We start from the raw sequence: 19,494 nt of genomic DNA, 5'->3' as shown, positions 1-19,494 counted from the left end.
TTCTATTGTTTTTTTTTTAGTGTCCATTAGAAATTTATTTAATGCTTTTGATGCGTGGCCAAATAGAGAACACATCATCTACAGTGTGTCCGTAAACTATGGAATAAATTCGATATTTCCTAAATGAAAAGCCTTTTTAAAAAAATCTAAAACACGTCGGTTTTTAAATTTAATGTTCTACATTTTACCATAAAATTTTATTATACAAGGTGATACACATTACAGTGATGACGTCATCACTTATTAAATTTTTCTTAGGGGTACACTTTCTTTGTGAATTTTTGGAACTCGGTATAGTTGTGGTGTCCTGCTGTAGTGTAGTCTTAATGATCTTCTTTGGTAGTCTGTCAAATTTATAATAAACTGTTAAATATGTACAGTGTTTTATATGTTTTGTTTTCCAGTGATTTGGATGGCCCTTTTTTAGTTTGAGGTAAGGTCAATTTGTGCAGAGTTCTTGAGTTTTCTCCTGGTATTGCCTTTTGTCCATAATTACAGTTGCCAGAAGATAGATGCATGTTGGCAAGACAAATGTATGACTATCTTTTTTTTTAAGTAAATACGTCTAGAATGATACGAATATTTTAAAATTATAAATGTTTAGTTACAGCAGTTCTTTTATAGAAATTCTGTATCTGTTCTAACAGGTTTTGAAATACGATTACATCGTCATGGTTCAGAAACTCAAAAATAATTACTACATTATATTTGATTCTGCGTTCATAATATTTTACTCGATCTGAATAATAACATATTTAGATAAATGGATGTTGTTACAATAATAAATCAATCCATTAGCTGCATTTAAATACATTAATTTTAAGCTTGGGTCTTTGGCTAATGTTATAAATGGATTAAATAATTTCACCATATATTCATGTTAAATCTAATTGAATATGTATTAAATCGGCTTTTGCCTGTACATTTTTATGATAATTTTGATTTTATTTTAATTAAAAAAAATTTTATTACTGGGATGTTCGCGCAAGCATTAAAAAGCTATTTCACGTGACTTTTTGTTGTTTACTTTAGATGACCGTAGAATAAAAACTTTTATATATTAACATGCTAATAATTGTTTATATATATATATATATATATATATATATATATATATATATATATATAAAGTAGTTAGGTATTATTGACTGACACGTTATGTAAAATAAAGTTTTATTTTGAGGTTGCAGTCATAAATAGGGCAGGAAAGTAAAACTCTTTGTTCGTTAATCAAGCTTTCGCAAAATTTATTTGCTTTTTCAGGATATGCTAAAATATGGTATTAGTAAATACAACGAAATTAGAACTAAATAGCATTGTATAAAACTAGTATAAAAACTTACAACATGTGGTTAATCCATTAAATTTTCAAATTTACAAAACATTAAAACTTAACTTATTTTAAAAATTATACAGTTATGTAAGTACAATATTCCAATTTAATTTAATTTTGTAAAAATTCATTATGACATTGATTATGTTGATGTTTGATTTATGTCAGAAAGACACTCGTTTTTGTTTATTATATTTTTTGTTGTTGATAACTAGCTCTTGATTGTTATTATGATTTTCTTGAAAATTAATACTTTAATTTTCCAATATTAGATTTTCTGACTATAAATATTAGAATTTCAAAAAATTTAAATATTCATATTTGGCGCCACTTTGTACGTAACCATAATAACAATCAAGAGCTAGTTATCAACAACAAAAAATATAATAAACAAAAACGAGTGTCTTTCTGACATAAATCAAACATCAACATAATCAATGTCATAATGAATTTTTACAAAATTAAATTAAATTGGAATATTGTACTTACATAACTGTATAATTTTTAAAATAAGTTAAGTTTTAATGTTTTGTAAATTTGAAAATTTAATGGATTAACCTCATGTTGTAAGTTTTTATACTAGTTTTATACAATGCTATTTAGTTCTAATTTCGTTGTATTTACTAATACCATATTTTAGCATATCCTGAAGAAGCAAATTGATTTTGCGAAAGCTTGATTAACGAACAAAGAGTTTTACTTTCCTGCCCTATTTATGACTGCAACCTCAAAATAAAACTTTATTTTATATATATATATATATATATATATATATATATATATATATATATATATATATATATATATATATATATATATATATATATATATGGGAAAGAAAAGAGGGAATAAGAATTGGTGGAGAAATCATAAACACCATGAGATTTGCAGATGACACGGTAATTATGGCTGAGAGTATAGAAGATCTACAAACTTTACTAGATGCAATAAATAGTGAATGCATTCAAATGGGACTTGACATCAACACAGATAAGACCAAATTTATGATAGTATCAAGGAGTCCAATAAATAATGAACAACTAACTCTTGGTGGACAGCAAATAGAGAGAGTGACAAAATATAAATATCTGGGAGCTTACATCAACACAGAATTAGATCCAGACCAAGAGATCCGGGTACGATTGAAATGGCAAGGGCAGCGTTCTTAAAATTCAAACAATTGTTCTGTGACAAAAATCTGAATATTGCGCCGAGACTGAGGTTTGTTGAATGTTACGTCTGGTCGCAACTATTGTACGGGGTAGAAACATGGACACTAAAAGCGCAAATAGTTAAAAAGATTGAAGCCTTTGAACTTTGGATATACCGGAGAATGTTGAGAATCTTATGGACTGCCAGAGTCACCAATGAGGAAGTGCTGAGAAGAATGGGTCGAGACAAAAAATTGTTGAGAACGATAAAAATACGCAAGACTGCATACCTTGGACACATACTAAGAAATAATAAATATAGTCTTCTGCAGGTCATCATGCAGAGTAGAGTCGATGGCAAAAAGGGAATAGGTAGAAAGAGGAAGTCATGGCTGCGAAATATTCGAGACTGAACAAACATGACTGTAGACGAATTATTCCACGTTGCAAAAGACAGAGAAGCCTTTAAAAATGTGGTCGCCAACCTCCGTTAATGGGGACGGCATAGGAAGAAGAAGATATATATATATATATATATATATATATATATATATATATATATATATATATATATGAAAATTACTTCGTTCTTGGGAAGAATCGCGTTGAGAATTTAAAACTGGACGTTTCGACACCCATCTTGGAGCCTTTATCAAGAAGGATATGTTTCTGTTTGAGTACGGGGTTCGAGATCTAGGTCACTCGACACTGAGGAGGAGGCACATTGAGAACTCAGTACCGTTTAACGGTTTTCGTGTTTCTGGAGAACAAGATACTGGTATAGTAGGCACATAATTTCGTTGGAAAATTTACGGCAAAAAGAGCGAGTACGATACTAGCAAATTGGGAACAGTGTTAGAGTGACCATTATGATATTCTACTGAACACTAGCGTCGATATCTAATTTTAAATTAAATAAAAGTTATTATTTTGCAAACATTTGATTTTTAAGTGTAAATGGAACAGTCGTATGTCTACAAATTATGTGGGTATCAGTAAATATTTTATTTTACCAAAAAGTTTCATTTTCTATAAAGTTAAAATAAGAAATATGGGTGTTATCAACTTCTTAAATACCCATGTAGTAATAACACTAATCGATTCTACCGGACAAAACTTAAAATAATAATACCTATATGAAAAAAAATTGTTAATAACAGTACCTAATTATCGCATACAATTAAACAGTATGATCAAATATTTACGTTTTATGACCACAAATGCTCATAAGTATTAAAACTTCATATTTTATCCGGGATAACTTTTATGTTATTGTAATCAGAAAAAAATAGAGAATTCATTTTTTAAATTAAATACAGGGTGTTCTTTTAAAGAACCACAGCTTTGGTTTGACACCGTCTAGAGAAGTACCTCCATAATTTAAAAATAAAAGGAGAAAGGCCGCTGTCTTTCTGTATTATATACTTGCGGTAAGAAAGAAGCATTTTCCTTTGAACTTGTTATTCTATTTACTAGCTTATTATCGTTACATTCTACAAAAATATTTCTTCACTTACATCAAATCGAAAATCATTTGATCCACAAGCTTCTTTACCGAAAGTTTTTGTGTCTTATTTGGGATACTTTGCTAATCTATTGTCCCTCAAGATTGCTGTTGCTTAGTATTCACATTTTTGTACATGAAATATTAAAGCTCCGCTGGTAAATAAATTAATGAAAAATACACAGTGATTTGCAGGTTCAGAAATACAATCTAATATATTAAGTACTTCTCTTGGTTTCAAGGTTAAATATTCGTGATCAAAACATTTTTGGAGATTGTTTTCTCAGTGTAAATATTAAAATTATAAAATTATATCAGTATACGCTACTTCCACAAAGAATCTAAAATTTGCAGTTTAATCAAAGTAGTCCAAGTATAAATCGCTTCAATGAGTTATGTCCATATTACATTATCATTTAATTTACTTTAATTTAATTTCTCCTAAATATGATAAAATAAAACTTTTTATGCAAATCGCAATAAACAAATTTAAAGTAAAAAAATACAGCGTCTTGTGCCCAGATTCACATTCAACTGAATACTGAAATATACTGCAGTCTTCACAGACGAAAATGCACTGAACCTCTAAAAATCATACGAACAAGCTGAATTTGGCCGAAACTTTCAATTTTAGGACGCTAAAAAAGATGCAAAAAGTTTACTACTTTTACCCCTGGACTTTCCCCTAAAACCACCCGTATAGAGGGGGGAAACGAAAATTAAAATCGATTTACCCATAATCTGTACACCATAGAAAAAAATGTTTTTAATAAAAAATGTAGCTAAGATAATTCTGAACAAAAAGATTTCTCTCAGAAACATCAATTGAAGCGGTCGGTGACTTTGAATGTCAGTTTCGCGCGCGAAATCAATGCTCCATAAAATTTGTATCCGCTCGACAGTAAAAATTCGATACCTTCGGATCCGGGTGTCCTATCGACAAAAATCAAGATGCGTTTTAAAGAAAAAGAGTGCAGCTTTCGTATGCATTTTTCGTATTTTGTCAAAAATGAACTCAGTTTTTATAAAGGTGTTAAATAAAGAATCATGGTGCGATTTTTGTCATTTTTTATAATTCTCATGAGATCCCTTTCAGTGACCAACTACTGTGGAGTTTCCATAACTAGAACGTAATCTTTAAAACCTAAAAACTATCTAAAACGTTTAAAACTGCTCTTTTTTATTACACTAGTACGTTTTTTAAAAATACTTAACTTCTGCTATAAAGTACACCCAAAACCGTCTTCTTGGAGGCATTCCTGTGACGTGCGATCATTTGTAGGAGAAAGACCGCTGTCTTTCTGTATTATATACTTGCGGTAAGAAAAAAGCATTTTCCTTTGAACTTGTTATTCTATTTATATTAAAGCTCCGCTGGTAAATAAATTTTGCGTTTTTAGTCATAATTCAAATGCCTCATATTTGTTGTCAAAAATAAAAAATCGAATTTTCATGTTATAGGTTTTGAAGACTGGTCTCCAGCAATGGAAAATTCACTACGACCTATTAATGAAAGTAATACATTTTATCGATTTCACGAGAATAACAAAAAAAAAGGCAAAAATCGCGCAAAGTTTATTTTTGTAACAGCTTTATGGAAACTGACTTCATTTGCAGCGAAATACAAAAATTGCATACGAAAGCTGAATTTTTTACCTCTAAAACGCATTTTAATTTTTGTCCATAGAACACGCTAATCAAAAGATATCTATTTTTTACCGTCGAGCTGATACAAATTTTATTGAACATTGATTTCTCGCGCGGAATTGAAATTAAAAATCGCCGGACGCTTCAAGCGTTATTTCTGAGAGAACTGTTCATTTTACGCAAAAAGTGCTAATAAACATTTTTGTTCAAAATTATCTTACCTACATTTTCTATTTGAAACACTTTTTTCTATGGCGTACAAATTCTTGGTAAATCGATTTTTTTGCGTTTTCCGCCCGACGAGGGGGGTTTAAGAGGTAAGCCCGGGGATGAAAGTGGTAAACTTTTTTGCATCTTTTTTGGGGTCCCAAGATTACTATTATCGACAAAATTCAGCTTGTTTGTATAACTTTTAAGGGTCAAATCTATTACGACTGGACTAATACTGCAAATTTTAATAACGCTAAGTACCAGGGTCCGGTTTATAGATCAGTAAAATAAAACTTATAATGACGATTCAACAATTCATATTTCTGATATTTCATGAATATTGTTTATAATAAACATTAATTAAAAAGAATAACCCACTAAACGATAACAAAGGGCCGATATGAAACATTTATTATTAAATGTGTAAATCTAATTGAAGTCAGCAAATTTGTCAGATGTGTATAATTTTTTTATTAAAAGAACATTGGAAATATAATACAACAAAAATTAGAATTTAGTCTACTACAGCCTAAAACATCTATCAAAAATTTTTTCTTTAAATTTAAACAAATTTTCAGGTTAAAAAAAATTTAATTTTCAGTGATCTATAAATAACACGCTTGTCTATAATGGGAAAATTCAGTTAAATAGAAATGATGAGAATAATGAAAACTCCCGTTTGAAATAATTGAATAATTACAATCGGTTTGGAATAACATCACATCAATTAGAAAACATTTAGTATTTATTTAATGTTTCGGTTTTAGATGGTTGAATATGTTGCCAATGTATTGTAGACAGGTTAGTTTAAATAAGCATAACTAAATTGGATTACCTCCAACTTAAGAAATAAACAAATAGATCAATTATCGTTTTATTTTCTTAAAGTTCTTTGATTTGATAACAACTTCCAATTTACAAGCTAAAATGTTAAATAATGATTGTAGTTATTCAAATTGTTTGTTAATATTAACTAAAATATATCAAACTGAGATGTCACAAACAAACAGTTTAAGACGGATATAAATTCAGTGCTTAATATCAGTCTTTAATTTAAAAATTACGAAAAAATATTGGTCATACTCATTTAAATTTGTGAATCTTTTAGTATTATACAAAACATCAAATCGTTTTCACTAAGGAATATTTTAGGAATAGTTATTATGGTTTTAAATCTTTCCAGACAACATAAAAATTTGATAGGTGTATAGTCCAATGTACTATGCAAGCATAATGTATGTGACGTATGATAAATTTATAGGAAATTTTCTAGGATTTTTTTTAAGGATTAAAAATTTCAGAACATTATCGGTCTTATCAGACCATCATCGATGAAAACTTAAAATTAAGTATTTCCACAAAAAAATAATTATTACAAAGAGGTAAAATGTTGACTGTTTAGCTATAAAATGTAATAAATACTTACATTTTAACAGGAATTGAAACTAGCCACATAGCAAAGTCTAATAACCTTTAGAATACATACTGAAAATATTTCATTTTAATGTTTTAACACGACGTTGATGTTAAAGGATTTCACTTTAAGGTAACATACCGATCCCTGCTTGAAAATAGGACATAAGAGTCCTACAGATTTTATCAGCCAACTGACTCAGGTAGTAAAAATTAATAACAATTGAGCTTCAAGACAAGTGATTAAAGGTTAATACTCAAATAGTAAATGCCCACTATGGGTTTGTTTTGAACCAAATTTAGGCAAAAATTATATTACTGTTTTAAATAATATTAGACTAAATACAGATATGGATATGGTATATGTTTCGGTGTATTTTACTAATATAATTGTACACAAAAGTCAGCTGTGTATACGACGTCATTGCTCACCTGCAAGATTTTATCTTATCGTCAACTTATCAACCAAACTAGACTTTCCTTATTAATAACATGACCATATTTTATAATTAACTTTCAAGTACACTCAAAAAACAATAATTTTTTATTTGTACCTTAAGGCTATAACGGAATAAAATGGTAAAATCTGCTGGATTTTTATTGGGGGTTAGGCATTCGAAAGTACATATTTAAAAACCCCTTTAGCCAAATTTTTAGCTTCCTAGGTGGCCCATGGGGTCCCCTATCCCAAAAAATGTGTTTTCGGAAAAAAAATTCCTAAGCGATTTTTGCTTTAAAAAATCTAAAATAATCACGAACATAGATTTTAATAAACCCTCGGGTTTGTATTGGTTTTTTGTAGAAAATCTTCAAAATCCAAAAGTTTTTAGTGGTTTCCTCATGTTTTTAACACATAACTTCAACTGCATGTGATTAAAGAACGATTTTTCATCCATTTTTTCCGTTTTTTCTAATAGCAGGATCATGTTGGCCATTTCTACACTAAAATATACTCTGAATTCGAAAAAATATTTTTCGGTAATTTTTTTTCATATTATTTTAAGCACATAACCTCATTTAAATGTGATAAATAGCGATTTTTGTTTCCCTCCGCTCTTTATTCGAGTCGTGATTATCATTTAAATATTATAATTTATGGATTAAATTAATAAATTAATTATATTTATTAATGTGAAATATTATTTCATATAAGGCCGTTTTTCAATTTCTATTTTAATAATAATGAAATATTTTAAAATTAGAAAATAGATTTAGTTTTCGTCACAATCTTCGTTTATTACGGGGTCAGTATCTGATGTGATAAATAAGTCTGAAAGTATTTTTGCTCGTCTAATAATTTTGCAAATAGCAAAAATGATTACAAAAAATATATAATATAAAACTGTCATTTATTGACATACAGTTAAGCCTATGTGCTAATTCCATGTTTCTTCAAATTTTGAGGATTTTTCGGAGCGAAAATGGAAAATCTAATCTAGTCATTCAAAAGAACGGCAAAAATACAAGAAATATAATTATTTAGAAGTTTGCCAAAAATTACCTACACATCTTAAAATTCTTTGATTTTTTTTCTGAGCTCAATTTTAATCAAAAAAATTTTTAAAAATCACAGGGTGTTTGGTCATTAAAATCTATGTTTGTGAAATTTTTCAGATTTTTTAAAGCAGAAGATCACTCATGATTCATGAATTGTTTAAAAAAAAAACATTTTTTGCGGTAGGGGACCACAGGGGCCATCTAGGGAGTTAAAAATTTGGCTAAAGTGGTTTCTTAACATGTACTTTTGAGTACCTAGTCTCAAATAAGAATCCAGCCGAGTTCAGATTTTACCATCTTATCCCGCTGTACCCTTTAGTTTAAAACAAAACCCATAGTGAGCGTTTACTATTTGAGTATTAACTAAAAATTTACTATTGTCTGTCTTAAAGGTCTTGTCAAGTGTAATTTATTTTTACTTCCTGATCTAGTTAGTTGGCTGGTATCATCCGTATGACTCTAATGTTTTTTTCGGGCAGGAATCTGTATGTTTTCTTAAAGTAAAATCCTCTAACATCTACCTCGTGTCGCTACATTTTTAAAATTTAATATTTTCAATATGTAATCTGAGAGATTTTAGACCTTGCTATGTGACTAGTTTCAATTAATAATATGATATCACATAATGACGGTATTCGATTTTTGTTTTGATACAGGGCAGCGACAACCGCTGATACGTATTTCGACCTCTTTAGGTCTCGTCAGAACGGTATAGCCACTGCTCTGAACCAAAACAAAAATCTCTCCCGTTCTAGACAATAGTTATTAAAATAACTATATACGGACGTAACTACGCCATCTAAAAACAAAAAGAGAAATCAAACGATTTCTATCTAGCGAAACCGAATTCAAATTTTTACCACTGTGTTTCCTAAAATTTGCGAAACAAACAGCTGGATAAATTACTCGGCAAGGGAATCTAAAATTGCATTCCACATGCCGTTCATCCTGGTCAAAATTCGGAGTGAATTCAGTTTCTGGTACTCCAAACGAAGTAAGTAATAAAACATAATGACGGTATTAGATTTTTGTTTTGATACAGCTGTCGCTGCCCTGTTTGTTAGAAATCGTTTGATTTCTCTTTTTGTTAATAATATGATATTTTCACTGATGATGGTTTGAAATTTTTAATTCTTTTGGATACTTTAAATGTTGCAAAGTATATTTATATATCATTATACATCAAACGTTTTTACTTCATTGTAAATTTTTTTATTAATAATTTAATTATTTACTGAATGTACAGAGGTCGCCAGTACTTAAGGGACACCAGAAATCCTTTCTTTTATGATACACACCGAATTTCTTTTCACACAATTTCCCGTATTTTACACTCACAAACCAACAACCCACCTACTAATACAACTCATGCATTTCGGAACCATTATCGATATTGTATTTAGAGCAGATCCTGCAGACAACAACATTGAAATTTGTTTGTTTGTCAAATAGGTTTCCAATTACTGACTTAATTACACAAATGTTGATATTGACAATTAATGTTATTAAATTATAGGAATATTGTTTTAGTGTGTATGAACTGTAAAACTTTCATCTAACAAACGAAAAATTTTGACCAGGATCTTCTTAACGAACAAAGGTCCTCCTCATATAATAACGTTCATTTTTAATTAAATTATTTACCAATATGTGTTCTTTTAGCAGGAATATACTCAACAGCATAATTTTTGTATCACGCTGATTTTGTGAATATGAAAAAAGTTTTCGAATACTGTCACCAGTTTTACACAAGAGGTAAGATGAGTATATATGCAGTGTGTTTTTATTTTTAAAATAGAACACACTTTACTTTGTTTAGGGTAATTTAAAAGAATATTTAATAATTGTTCAATCATCATCATCATCATATAACGGGAGTCCTACGGCGATTGCCGCTTTTCGCATTTCAGCCTCCATCTTTTCCTATCTCTCCAATCTCCCTCTTCTAAGCCTCTAGATTGCATTGTTTTTGTAATTTCTCTTCTCCAGGAATTTGGTGGTCTTCCCCTTTTCCTTCTTTCTGGCGGAACATATATCAAGGCTTTCTTTGGCCACCGCTCCTCCTCCATTCTCATCACGTGACCATACCATTGTAATTGCCTTCCTTGTATTCTATCTGAAAGAGTATCTCTAATTCCTGTACGGTTTCGTATTTCCTCATTCCTGATTCTTTCCATTCTCGATACTCGACATGACCTTCTAAGATAATCCATTTCCACAACGTCTACTTTATCTCGTTCATTCTTTGTCATCGTCCAACATTCGGCACCATATGTGGTAATTGGTTCTACAATTGCTCTGTATACGCGAAGTTTGGTATGCATCTTTATTTTATTGCACCACAGTAATGAATTTAGTATTCAATTTTTAAATATTCTGTTTTGCTTATGTTTACAGTAAGCCGCCATTTGGCATATTCCTCAAATAATTTTCGATTCATATAATTTATATCTTTCTCATCGGTTGCAACCACCACCTGATCATCTGCAAACAACAATGTATACAGAGTTTCTTGTCCCACTTCGATGCCCATAAATCTAGATTTATTTCTCCAATTCCTCAATGCTTCTTGGACGTATATTTTAAAGAGTGTCGGTGACAAACAGCATTCTTGTTTTAGGCCTTTAGTGACTTTAAATTCATTTGAGGTTCTGGTTCCAATTTTTACACAACTAACTGCATTTTCGTACAATTTATATATAGCTCGGATATACGTCGAATCCAATCCGGACCTTGCGAGGACCTCAACCATTTTCTTTAACGGGACACTATCATATGCTTTCTCAAGGTCTATAAATACCAAATGGGTCTCTCTACTTCTTTCGACACGCTTTTCAATTATTTGTCGTAGGATAAATATATTATCAAGGTAGGATCTCCCGGTACGAAAGCCGCTTTGTTCTTGAATATCTTGTATCTGTCAATTAACCCCCTTCTTTAATATTCTGCCGTACAACCGGCCCACAGAGCTCGTCACACTAATACCTCTATAATTGGAACCGTCCCTTTTATTCCCTCTCTTATATATGGAGCTTATACAAGATTTATTCCAATCTTTAGGAATTTCCTGGTCTCCACACATACATTTATTGAAAAGGTCTACTATTAATTCTAAAAGTGCAGTCGGCCCATATTTAACCAGCTCTATGGGAATGTCTCCAGGCCCTGCGGCTTTTCCGTTTTTAACCTCTTTTAAGGTTTTCGTCAATTCAGATAATGTTATTATAGGGATTTCCTGTCTTTCGTCTCTGTTGTCTATTAATTCCCTTATCTTTTCCCATCTGTACTCTACTCTATCCTCTTTCAGCAAGTTCGTATAATATTCTTCCCATTCATTTAACTTTATGAGAGAAATATTGTCTTCATTTTTCTCATTTTTCCTAAACTGCTTTAATGTTGTCCAAGCTTGTGCCACTTTTGTTCCACCCATAAATCTGTCCAGTTCATCACACTTAGCCTCCCAGTTTATATTTTTCACCTTATCGACGTCTTTTTTAACTTCTCTATTCCATTTAGCGTATATTTCTCTGTCTTGAGGTTCTTTGGATTAAAGCCATATGTGATATGCTTGTTTTTTCTTAAGAACTTTCTCTTCTATTTTCGTTGACAACCATTCAGGTTTTCCTTTTTTCCGATTTTCAACTTTTCCCAGTTTTTCATTTGCCGCTTCATGAATATGTTTTTTAACTACCTCATACAGACTTTCAGGGTCTAAGTCCTTTGTTTCTATATTTTTTATTTTCTGAGCTATTCTAATTTTATAGAATAAGAACTTAGTCGAATCTTGTTTAAAGCTTTCCAGGTTATATTTTATGTTTTCTATGGTTGTTCCTATGTCTGTTACTTCATCATTTTTGTAACTTGATTGTTCTCTCTTAAATGTCACCATTACTTTTGCAATAATCATTGCAAAAGTATCTAATTGTTCAATACCTAATGTAATTGTATTTGTTTTTTTATGGAAGTCGTATGTTATTAACTAGTCGTACTGTAGCCAGTTGGCTTATTGTACATCTTCTATTTCTCCATGATACCCATTCCAGAAGCTGGGACCCTGTAGCAACAGGTCTGCATAGTTTTCAAATAGTGTTTTCCGCCTGCGAGTTAATGTCCTCTGACTGGCGCATGTCCAGTAGGAAAGCCTGTTTGTTTTCCGTAGTACTTAGACCCTATTAGATTCAATCTTCGCTTGTCCACTGCTGGATATAAATCACGACTCGACCCGAACGACCTCTGATTTGGTATGCAATATATCTTGGTCTTTATTCCAATATTCGCTTTGTCCATTCTGTTATCTCTCATTTGAGCCTCGTAACCTGCCCAGTTTCACTTAAGTGTTGCTATTCTCTCTACAGCATCAGCTTACCTTCACTTATCCTGATTTTCGTCGTAGCTGCCAGTTTGGAATCTTTCTCGCAGGCAAACGGCCAACATAGCACGCATCATCGCCCTTTGAGTCATGCGGATCTTTTGTACTATTGTCATGGTCAACATTTCGCTCCGTATGTCAATACTTTCAAAACGCACTGATTAAAGGGTTTTGTTTTAAGACATATTAATATGTTGGATAATTTGAAAATGTGATTCAACGTGCCGAAGGCTGCCTTAGTCAGTCGCGGTGGAATTCAGTTGCGATTTTAAATTTACACTACCATTGATCCTTCCTAAACGTTGGAATAATAACATTTTGGGAGCTCGCCATGCGAGGTTAATTTTTTTTTTATCTAACCCGACTGGACTACGTATATAGTAGGTCCTTCATCATTTGAAAGACCTCTTGTGTAACTCAGTATGTTTCTAGGCATAGGAAATATTTTTTCTTTCGCTAGATGTCAGTTCAAGGTAATTTTCAATAATCAATGATCACCATTTTAAAACAACGCGATAGAATCACAAAAAATCATGTTTTGTTGTACATTATATTTAAAAAATCGAGAATGTCATATTTTTGGCAAATAACACAAGAACTTTGAAACGAGGTATTACTTATAATCATATAAACTCATTTAAAATAATTTTAAAAAAATGTCATCCTTTCAATACGTTGAGGAATTACATCAGTAAAATATTATAAAAACTTCAGTACATTCAACCAACTTACACCTCTAAACGATTAACGGAATTCGCAGAAAACCTTTCGTTGTAGTAAAAGGCACGGTAAACTGCACTGGCGTCTTCCATAATCTTTTTAATTACTTACTTTGTTTTGAATATTTTTGCCTGTATTATCAGTTCGAGTTAATTTGTATAAAATAAGGATCAAAAATTTAAATGGAATTTTAAATAATATTGTTTATTTGGCTAATAATTAATGTATAAATGTAATGGTAAACCTGCTGTACAATTATTTTGTAAATAACATTATAATAGTGTACTACAGATTATTTAAATTTATAAATCATCATTATCGTCACTAAATTCACTACCACTATCATTATGTAAATCTATAATCACTGGAATAATTTCAGTAATTTTATTTTGTCGGATCCATCACTTCTATTAATTTTTCACATTTATTTACAGTTTTTGGCCCATATTTCTGGAGTTGCAGTTTTAAGAGCTTCTTGCTACATCTCCCTAACTGCTTCGTCACTGTATCCACTGCATGCAACGTGATTATCATAATACGTTTTACATATACCCCAAATGTGTTCGATGGGATTAAACTGGCAGTGATATGGCGGTAATCGTAGTAATTGATGTCCATTACTTGATACAATTTGGTTAACTATATATATAAACTGTTGGTTTTTCATTCTTCTTCATATGCCGTCCCCATTAACGGAGGTTGGCGACCACATTTTTAAAAGCTTCTCTGTCTTTTGCAACGTGGAATAATTCGTCTACAGTCATGTTTGTCCAGTCTCGAATATTTCGCAGCCATGACTTCCTCTTTCTACCTATTCCCTTTTTGCCATCGACTCTACCGACTCTACCGACTCTACGGTTTTTCATTACGTTTCGAAATTTCCAGTTACTCTGATTTGAAGGCGTATTCCAAAAAAATGATATTATTTTTAACTAACCAATTTTTTGTGGTCGGTACGTTCCACGACTATTTTGGTTGTTTCTCCAAAATCTCGGAATGGTAAGGTGCATTCGCTAAAGCTATAACTGATGGTTCACTCAGACTAGGTAACAGTTTCTCCTCAAGCCATTTAATAAGCATATCTGCATTCATGTTATCATGGTAATCAGCAGATTTTGATTTTGAAGAAAAAATCAAATCCGCGTTTTCTATAAAGCCTTCTTTTGTGAACCACACTACTCCTTTCGCATAAAAGTAACCTTTTATTTTCTTTTTTGAATTTAAGTCCCAAATTTCTCAACACTTTTTAAAGGCTAGTCCTTTTAATTTCAGAAACTTATCTTTCTCTTATTTTGGGCCGATAGAGTATCTAAACTGACATGTTGATTGTTTTCACGTTTCTTTTTATGGTGCCTATCCGTTACGGATGTTGGACACTAACATGGCTATTCTGACTTTGTTGACTGCTGCCCTGAAAAGTCCAGTAGTGGTTAAGTTAAACCATTTTCGCAGGTTATGCAGCCAGGATATTCTTCTTCGTCCTGGACCTCTTTTCCCATGCACTTTACCTTAAAGTATGGTCCGAAGTAGGTTGTATCGTTGTTCATTGCGCATTATATGACCCAGGTATTCTAGTTTGCGACGTTTTATGGTTATGACTAGTTCGCGCTCTTTACCCATTCTATGTAGTACTTCTTCGTTGGTAACTCTGTCTATCCAAGGAATCCTCAACATGCGTCTATAGCACCACATCTCAAATGCTTCGAGTCTTTTCAGTGATGCTTGAGTTAAGGTCCATGACTCCACGCCATAAAAATTTTTTCACGCATTCGATACAAAATATTGCGAATTTTAAATTTTTCTCCATCAGGTAAGTCAATGCTCCTGGAATGTTTACGAGTTGTTTTCTTGTCTTCCTGGTACTCAGTCACAGTAAGATCTTGTGGAGAATCTCTGACAGTCTTCATTACAGTTTTTAGCTTACCTTCACTTATCCCGAGTGCATCACAAACGCGTTGATTTAAACATAATAATGACTTTAAAGGTCCACCATTGTCTCTTTCCATGGTAAAGTATTTATGCACATTTGCAATTTATTCATCAATATCCAACTTACGTCTAGGCATGATGGTCACTTGAAACTACACGTTTGAATTACAATATACTGAGTTTAGATCAATATGACAGAAACTTTCTAACTGTTGTGATTGAGAGGTAAAATATAATATAACCGCTGTAATTTAATTATGTTTGATAAAAAGTTTAGAAATGGTTCGAAACCGTACATAAACAAATTAAAAAACGTTTCCCATAACTATTTTATTTTTAGTACAAGTATTTTCATTTGAAAATAAAAAGTTAAATATATTTACCAAAACCCTAACTTTAACCCGTAATTGCAGATGTCTCAAAACGCTACACTCTAACAGACAGACGGTCAATATAACCACCACTATTTAAATTGACAAAATGTTCTAGTTTACTTCAAAGTATATTTTAACAAAAATTAAAAGTGAAATTTCAGTACTTTGTATATCTACTTTGAATATAAATTATCCTTAGCACGGTAGTACCTATTTGTTTCAGGAAAAAATTAATAACCAAGTAGGTGAAAGGAATTTACGTTAAATAACATTATGCAAGAATAATACTTATTAAAAAAAATGTAACGAAATATGCAAAACTATGGACAACGGGTTAATGACACATATATTTATTTTATACCTAAAATTTAGCAAAGTGTTAAAAATTATGGAGAACACCAGTGCAGTCTACCGTGCCTTTTACTACAACGAAAGGTTTTCTGCGAATTCCGTTAATCGTTTAGAAATGTAAGTTGGTTGAATGTGCTGTATGTACATAATTGAAGTATCCAAAACTTATCACACTAAAATTTATGATTAAGAAAATAGTTGGCGATCAGCATAAAAGTGTATCTTCCTATATATAAAACGATACCTTCTATATCGTTTTAATATTATCACAATCCTGTCAAATTAGAACTTAAAGCCATACTAAAGATCTGTTAAAAGGCGCCTTGCAAATTAGTTTCTAATATACGAAGAAAGTTTTTACGATGCATATGTCAAATTTAAGACAATATTTTTCCTACCTAAGTAATTCTTTAATACAGTAGATTTATAATTTTTTTGTGTAACAACAATAATAACCCTAAATTAAATATTGGTTGAGTTTACCGAAAGTACAAGCTGATTATAGCCCCAAATGTCAAACATGGAACAAAAAATTTCGGTATAGCAGTGTTGCCATGTTTTTATAATGTAGATGCTGTATGCTTCAAATATAAAAAGATAAAGCTTTAGAAAAGTACATTTTGTTTATATTATGTTATGAATTGTGCAATTTTTGATTTATATAAAACAAATTAAAAATTGCAGAATTCATAAAATAGTATAATCAAGTTGTACTTTTTAAAAGCTTTATCTCTTTATATTTGAAGCATACAACATATGCATTATAAAAACATGCCAACACTACCAAACCGAAATATTTTTGACATTTGCGGCTATATTCAGCTTGTACTTTCGGTAAACTCAACCCAAATATTTGATTATCAGGATCGTCAGTATGTATTGGAACAAATAACACCAATATATAAGATTTTTTTTGATATACAATTTGTCTGCATGATCTGATCTAATATCATGTATCGAATCACACCGAGTCACACTTTTTTGTGGGCAATTTTGCAGCAGGGCGTAAGGTTTGACCCCGACATGCCACAGACCATCCGACTGGAGTTTGCTAAAAGTAATACGAAGGTTAGCAAACCCAAACAGCAAGCTGCTAACGCCGCCAACACGCACCCAACTTTGATGCACCCCCTCACCGGACGTAAGTACACGGCACTTGATTCTGGAGGTATCAACAGATCAACAGTACTGTATAGCATTTTAAATTTATAATTATTTATTAACTAAAACATCCAGTATTGTTTAATATATATCAAGTTATTAATTTAAAATTGTTTTAAAAAGATGACTGGTATTTTAAATTGGCTTCTTTTTAATATAAACTCAATATGTGAGTATGTATTTACCTAATTTTGGTGTACTTTTATTTTAAATCCGGCAGTAGATAATTAATTATAAGATATTTTATCATTACTACTTTTGTTTTGTTGAATACCTTATATTATTGATTAAAGGTACATATAAACTAACAGCACCATAAATTTTTGTTAACTTAAAGTCTAGAAAAAATATATAAAAGCTAAATTATGTTTTATACCACCACCATTTAAAAAAAACTGTTCGATCTGTTGGTTGTCCGAGTCTCTTTTGTAAACCGCTGCCCTCAGATGAAAGGGACAGTTGCTATACCTTTCCGCACACCCTCTCCGCCACCATTTTCCACACCCTCCAGGCATCACTTGTAGTCTACTAAACAAAAAAAAATGTGACTAATAATTTAAGAATAGTTTTTTAAGATTTTTTAGATTTAGATTTTGTCATATTTTATTAATTTCAGCTTCGGCGTTAAGGTAAGTTAGTTATAGATGTATAGAAAATCTCAGGTTGAGTTTTAATTGAACTTTGCAATAAAGTTATGAATATTTGTACAATTTTATATGAATATAAGCTATAACTATAACAGGAAATGACAAAGTTATTATTATCTTTTAATGATGGCAATCATATCGTTGTCAAGCGTCCAAATTACTCGGTTCAAACTATGATTTAGATTTACCGACGTAGTATGAATATTGTGTAATATCGATATTAATTTTACTTAACTAGAATATATCATTTGATATCAGTATTGTTAATACTATTATATACACAATGTAATAAATTTGGTTAATATACATGAATAGTACAATTTGGAAAAAAATTGGCTATTCGTGTAAGGTAAGTTAAACCTGGATGAGAAGAAAGAATGCCCAGAAGTTGGGTATTACTATGGGTAACATACAAATAAAGCCAAGGGGAAGATGAGTCTTGAAATATAAGTTAGACGAATTTCCAGATATAAATGCGTTCAAAATGATAACCGGCACTCAGGTGTTTTGAAGGACAAAACGGCAAGCGTCGGGATGTAAGTCCACAGATCGCTAAACGGAACACGGGATACTGAAAACTAAAAGATGATAAAAGACCGCCGTCTTATCTTTTATTCTGAGTGACGAAGGAAACTCGAAATCTTATGTGTTAGAAGATTTGTTTAAGAAAGAATAAACAAATATAACAAATATTGTTATAGTTCTTTTCCATCATATTGATAGCACATTATGTATGGAAATCCTCAACAGGTCAAAAAACCATAGGCGTCACCCTATACTTGTTTTGAAATAAATAAAAAAATTAATATTTTCAGATGCCGTCAACAATTCATTATCTTTTAAAAAATCTTCTGTAAAATAATTGTCCACTAATCTCACTATACCTTTTTTGTGCGTAAAAAACGTCGGCATATATGCCACACGATTATTGTTAATTATACACGGGTGATTAACGAGAGAATTCAATGTTTCACGAAATAAATTAATGTAAACAGTAATTTAAAGGTGATTATTGTTTTCTATACAAGTTATCGCCTGACACAAAAAGAATACCTTCTTTGAACGATTACCTGGAAGGCTTCACTCATTATAGAATGTGACAAACCTGTTAGAATGGTTTAGATATTGCCCATAAGAAAAGAAGATTTTCAAATAAAACAAAAATACAAAGTTGTTACATACTGGCTT

General features: G+C 31.2%; 1 protein-coding gene across 1 annotated transcript in view; it reads left to right on the top strand.

The window, feature by feature from the left end:
- The window catches only part of LOC140441274 (protein couch potato-like), a 335,845-nt gene that overhangs the window by 200,568 nt on the left and 115,783 nt on the right, over nucleotides 1-19,494 (top strand). Inside the window, exon 5 of the mRNA XM_072531890.1 lies at nucleotides 17,498-17,639. Within this exon, the coding sequence (XP_072387991.1) occupies nucleotides 17,498-17,639 (142 nt within the window). The remainder of the gene's footprint in view (nucleotides 1-17,497; nucleotides 17,640-19,494) is intronic.

This window comes from Diabrotica undecimpunctata, chromosome 5 (assembly GCF_040954645.1).
Source record: "Diabrotica undecimpunctata isolate CICGRU chromosome 5, icDiaUnde3, whole genome shotgun sequence".
NCBI classification, from domain to species: Eukaryota; Metazoa; Arthropoda; class Insecta; order Coleoptera; family Chrysomelidae; genus Diabrotica; species Diabrotica undecimpunctata.
Note: the sequence above shows the minus strand (reverse complement) of the source record. Positions and strands in the feature narration are given on the sequence as shown.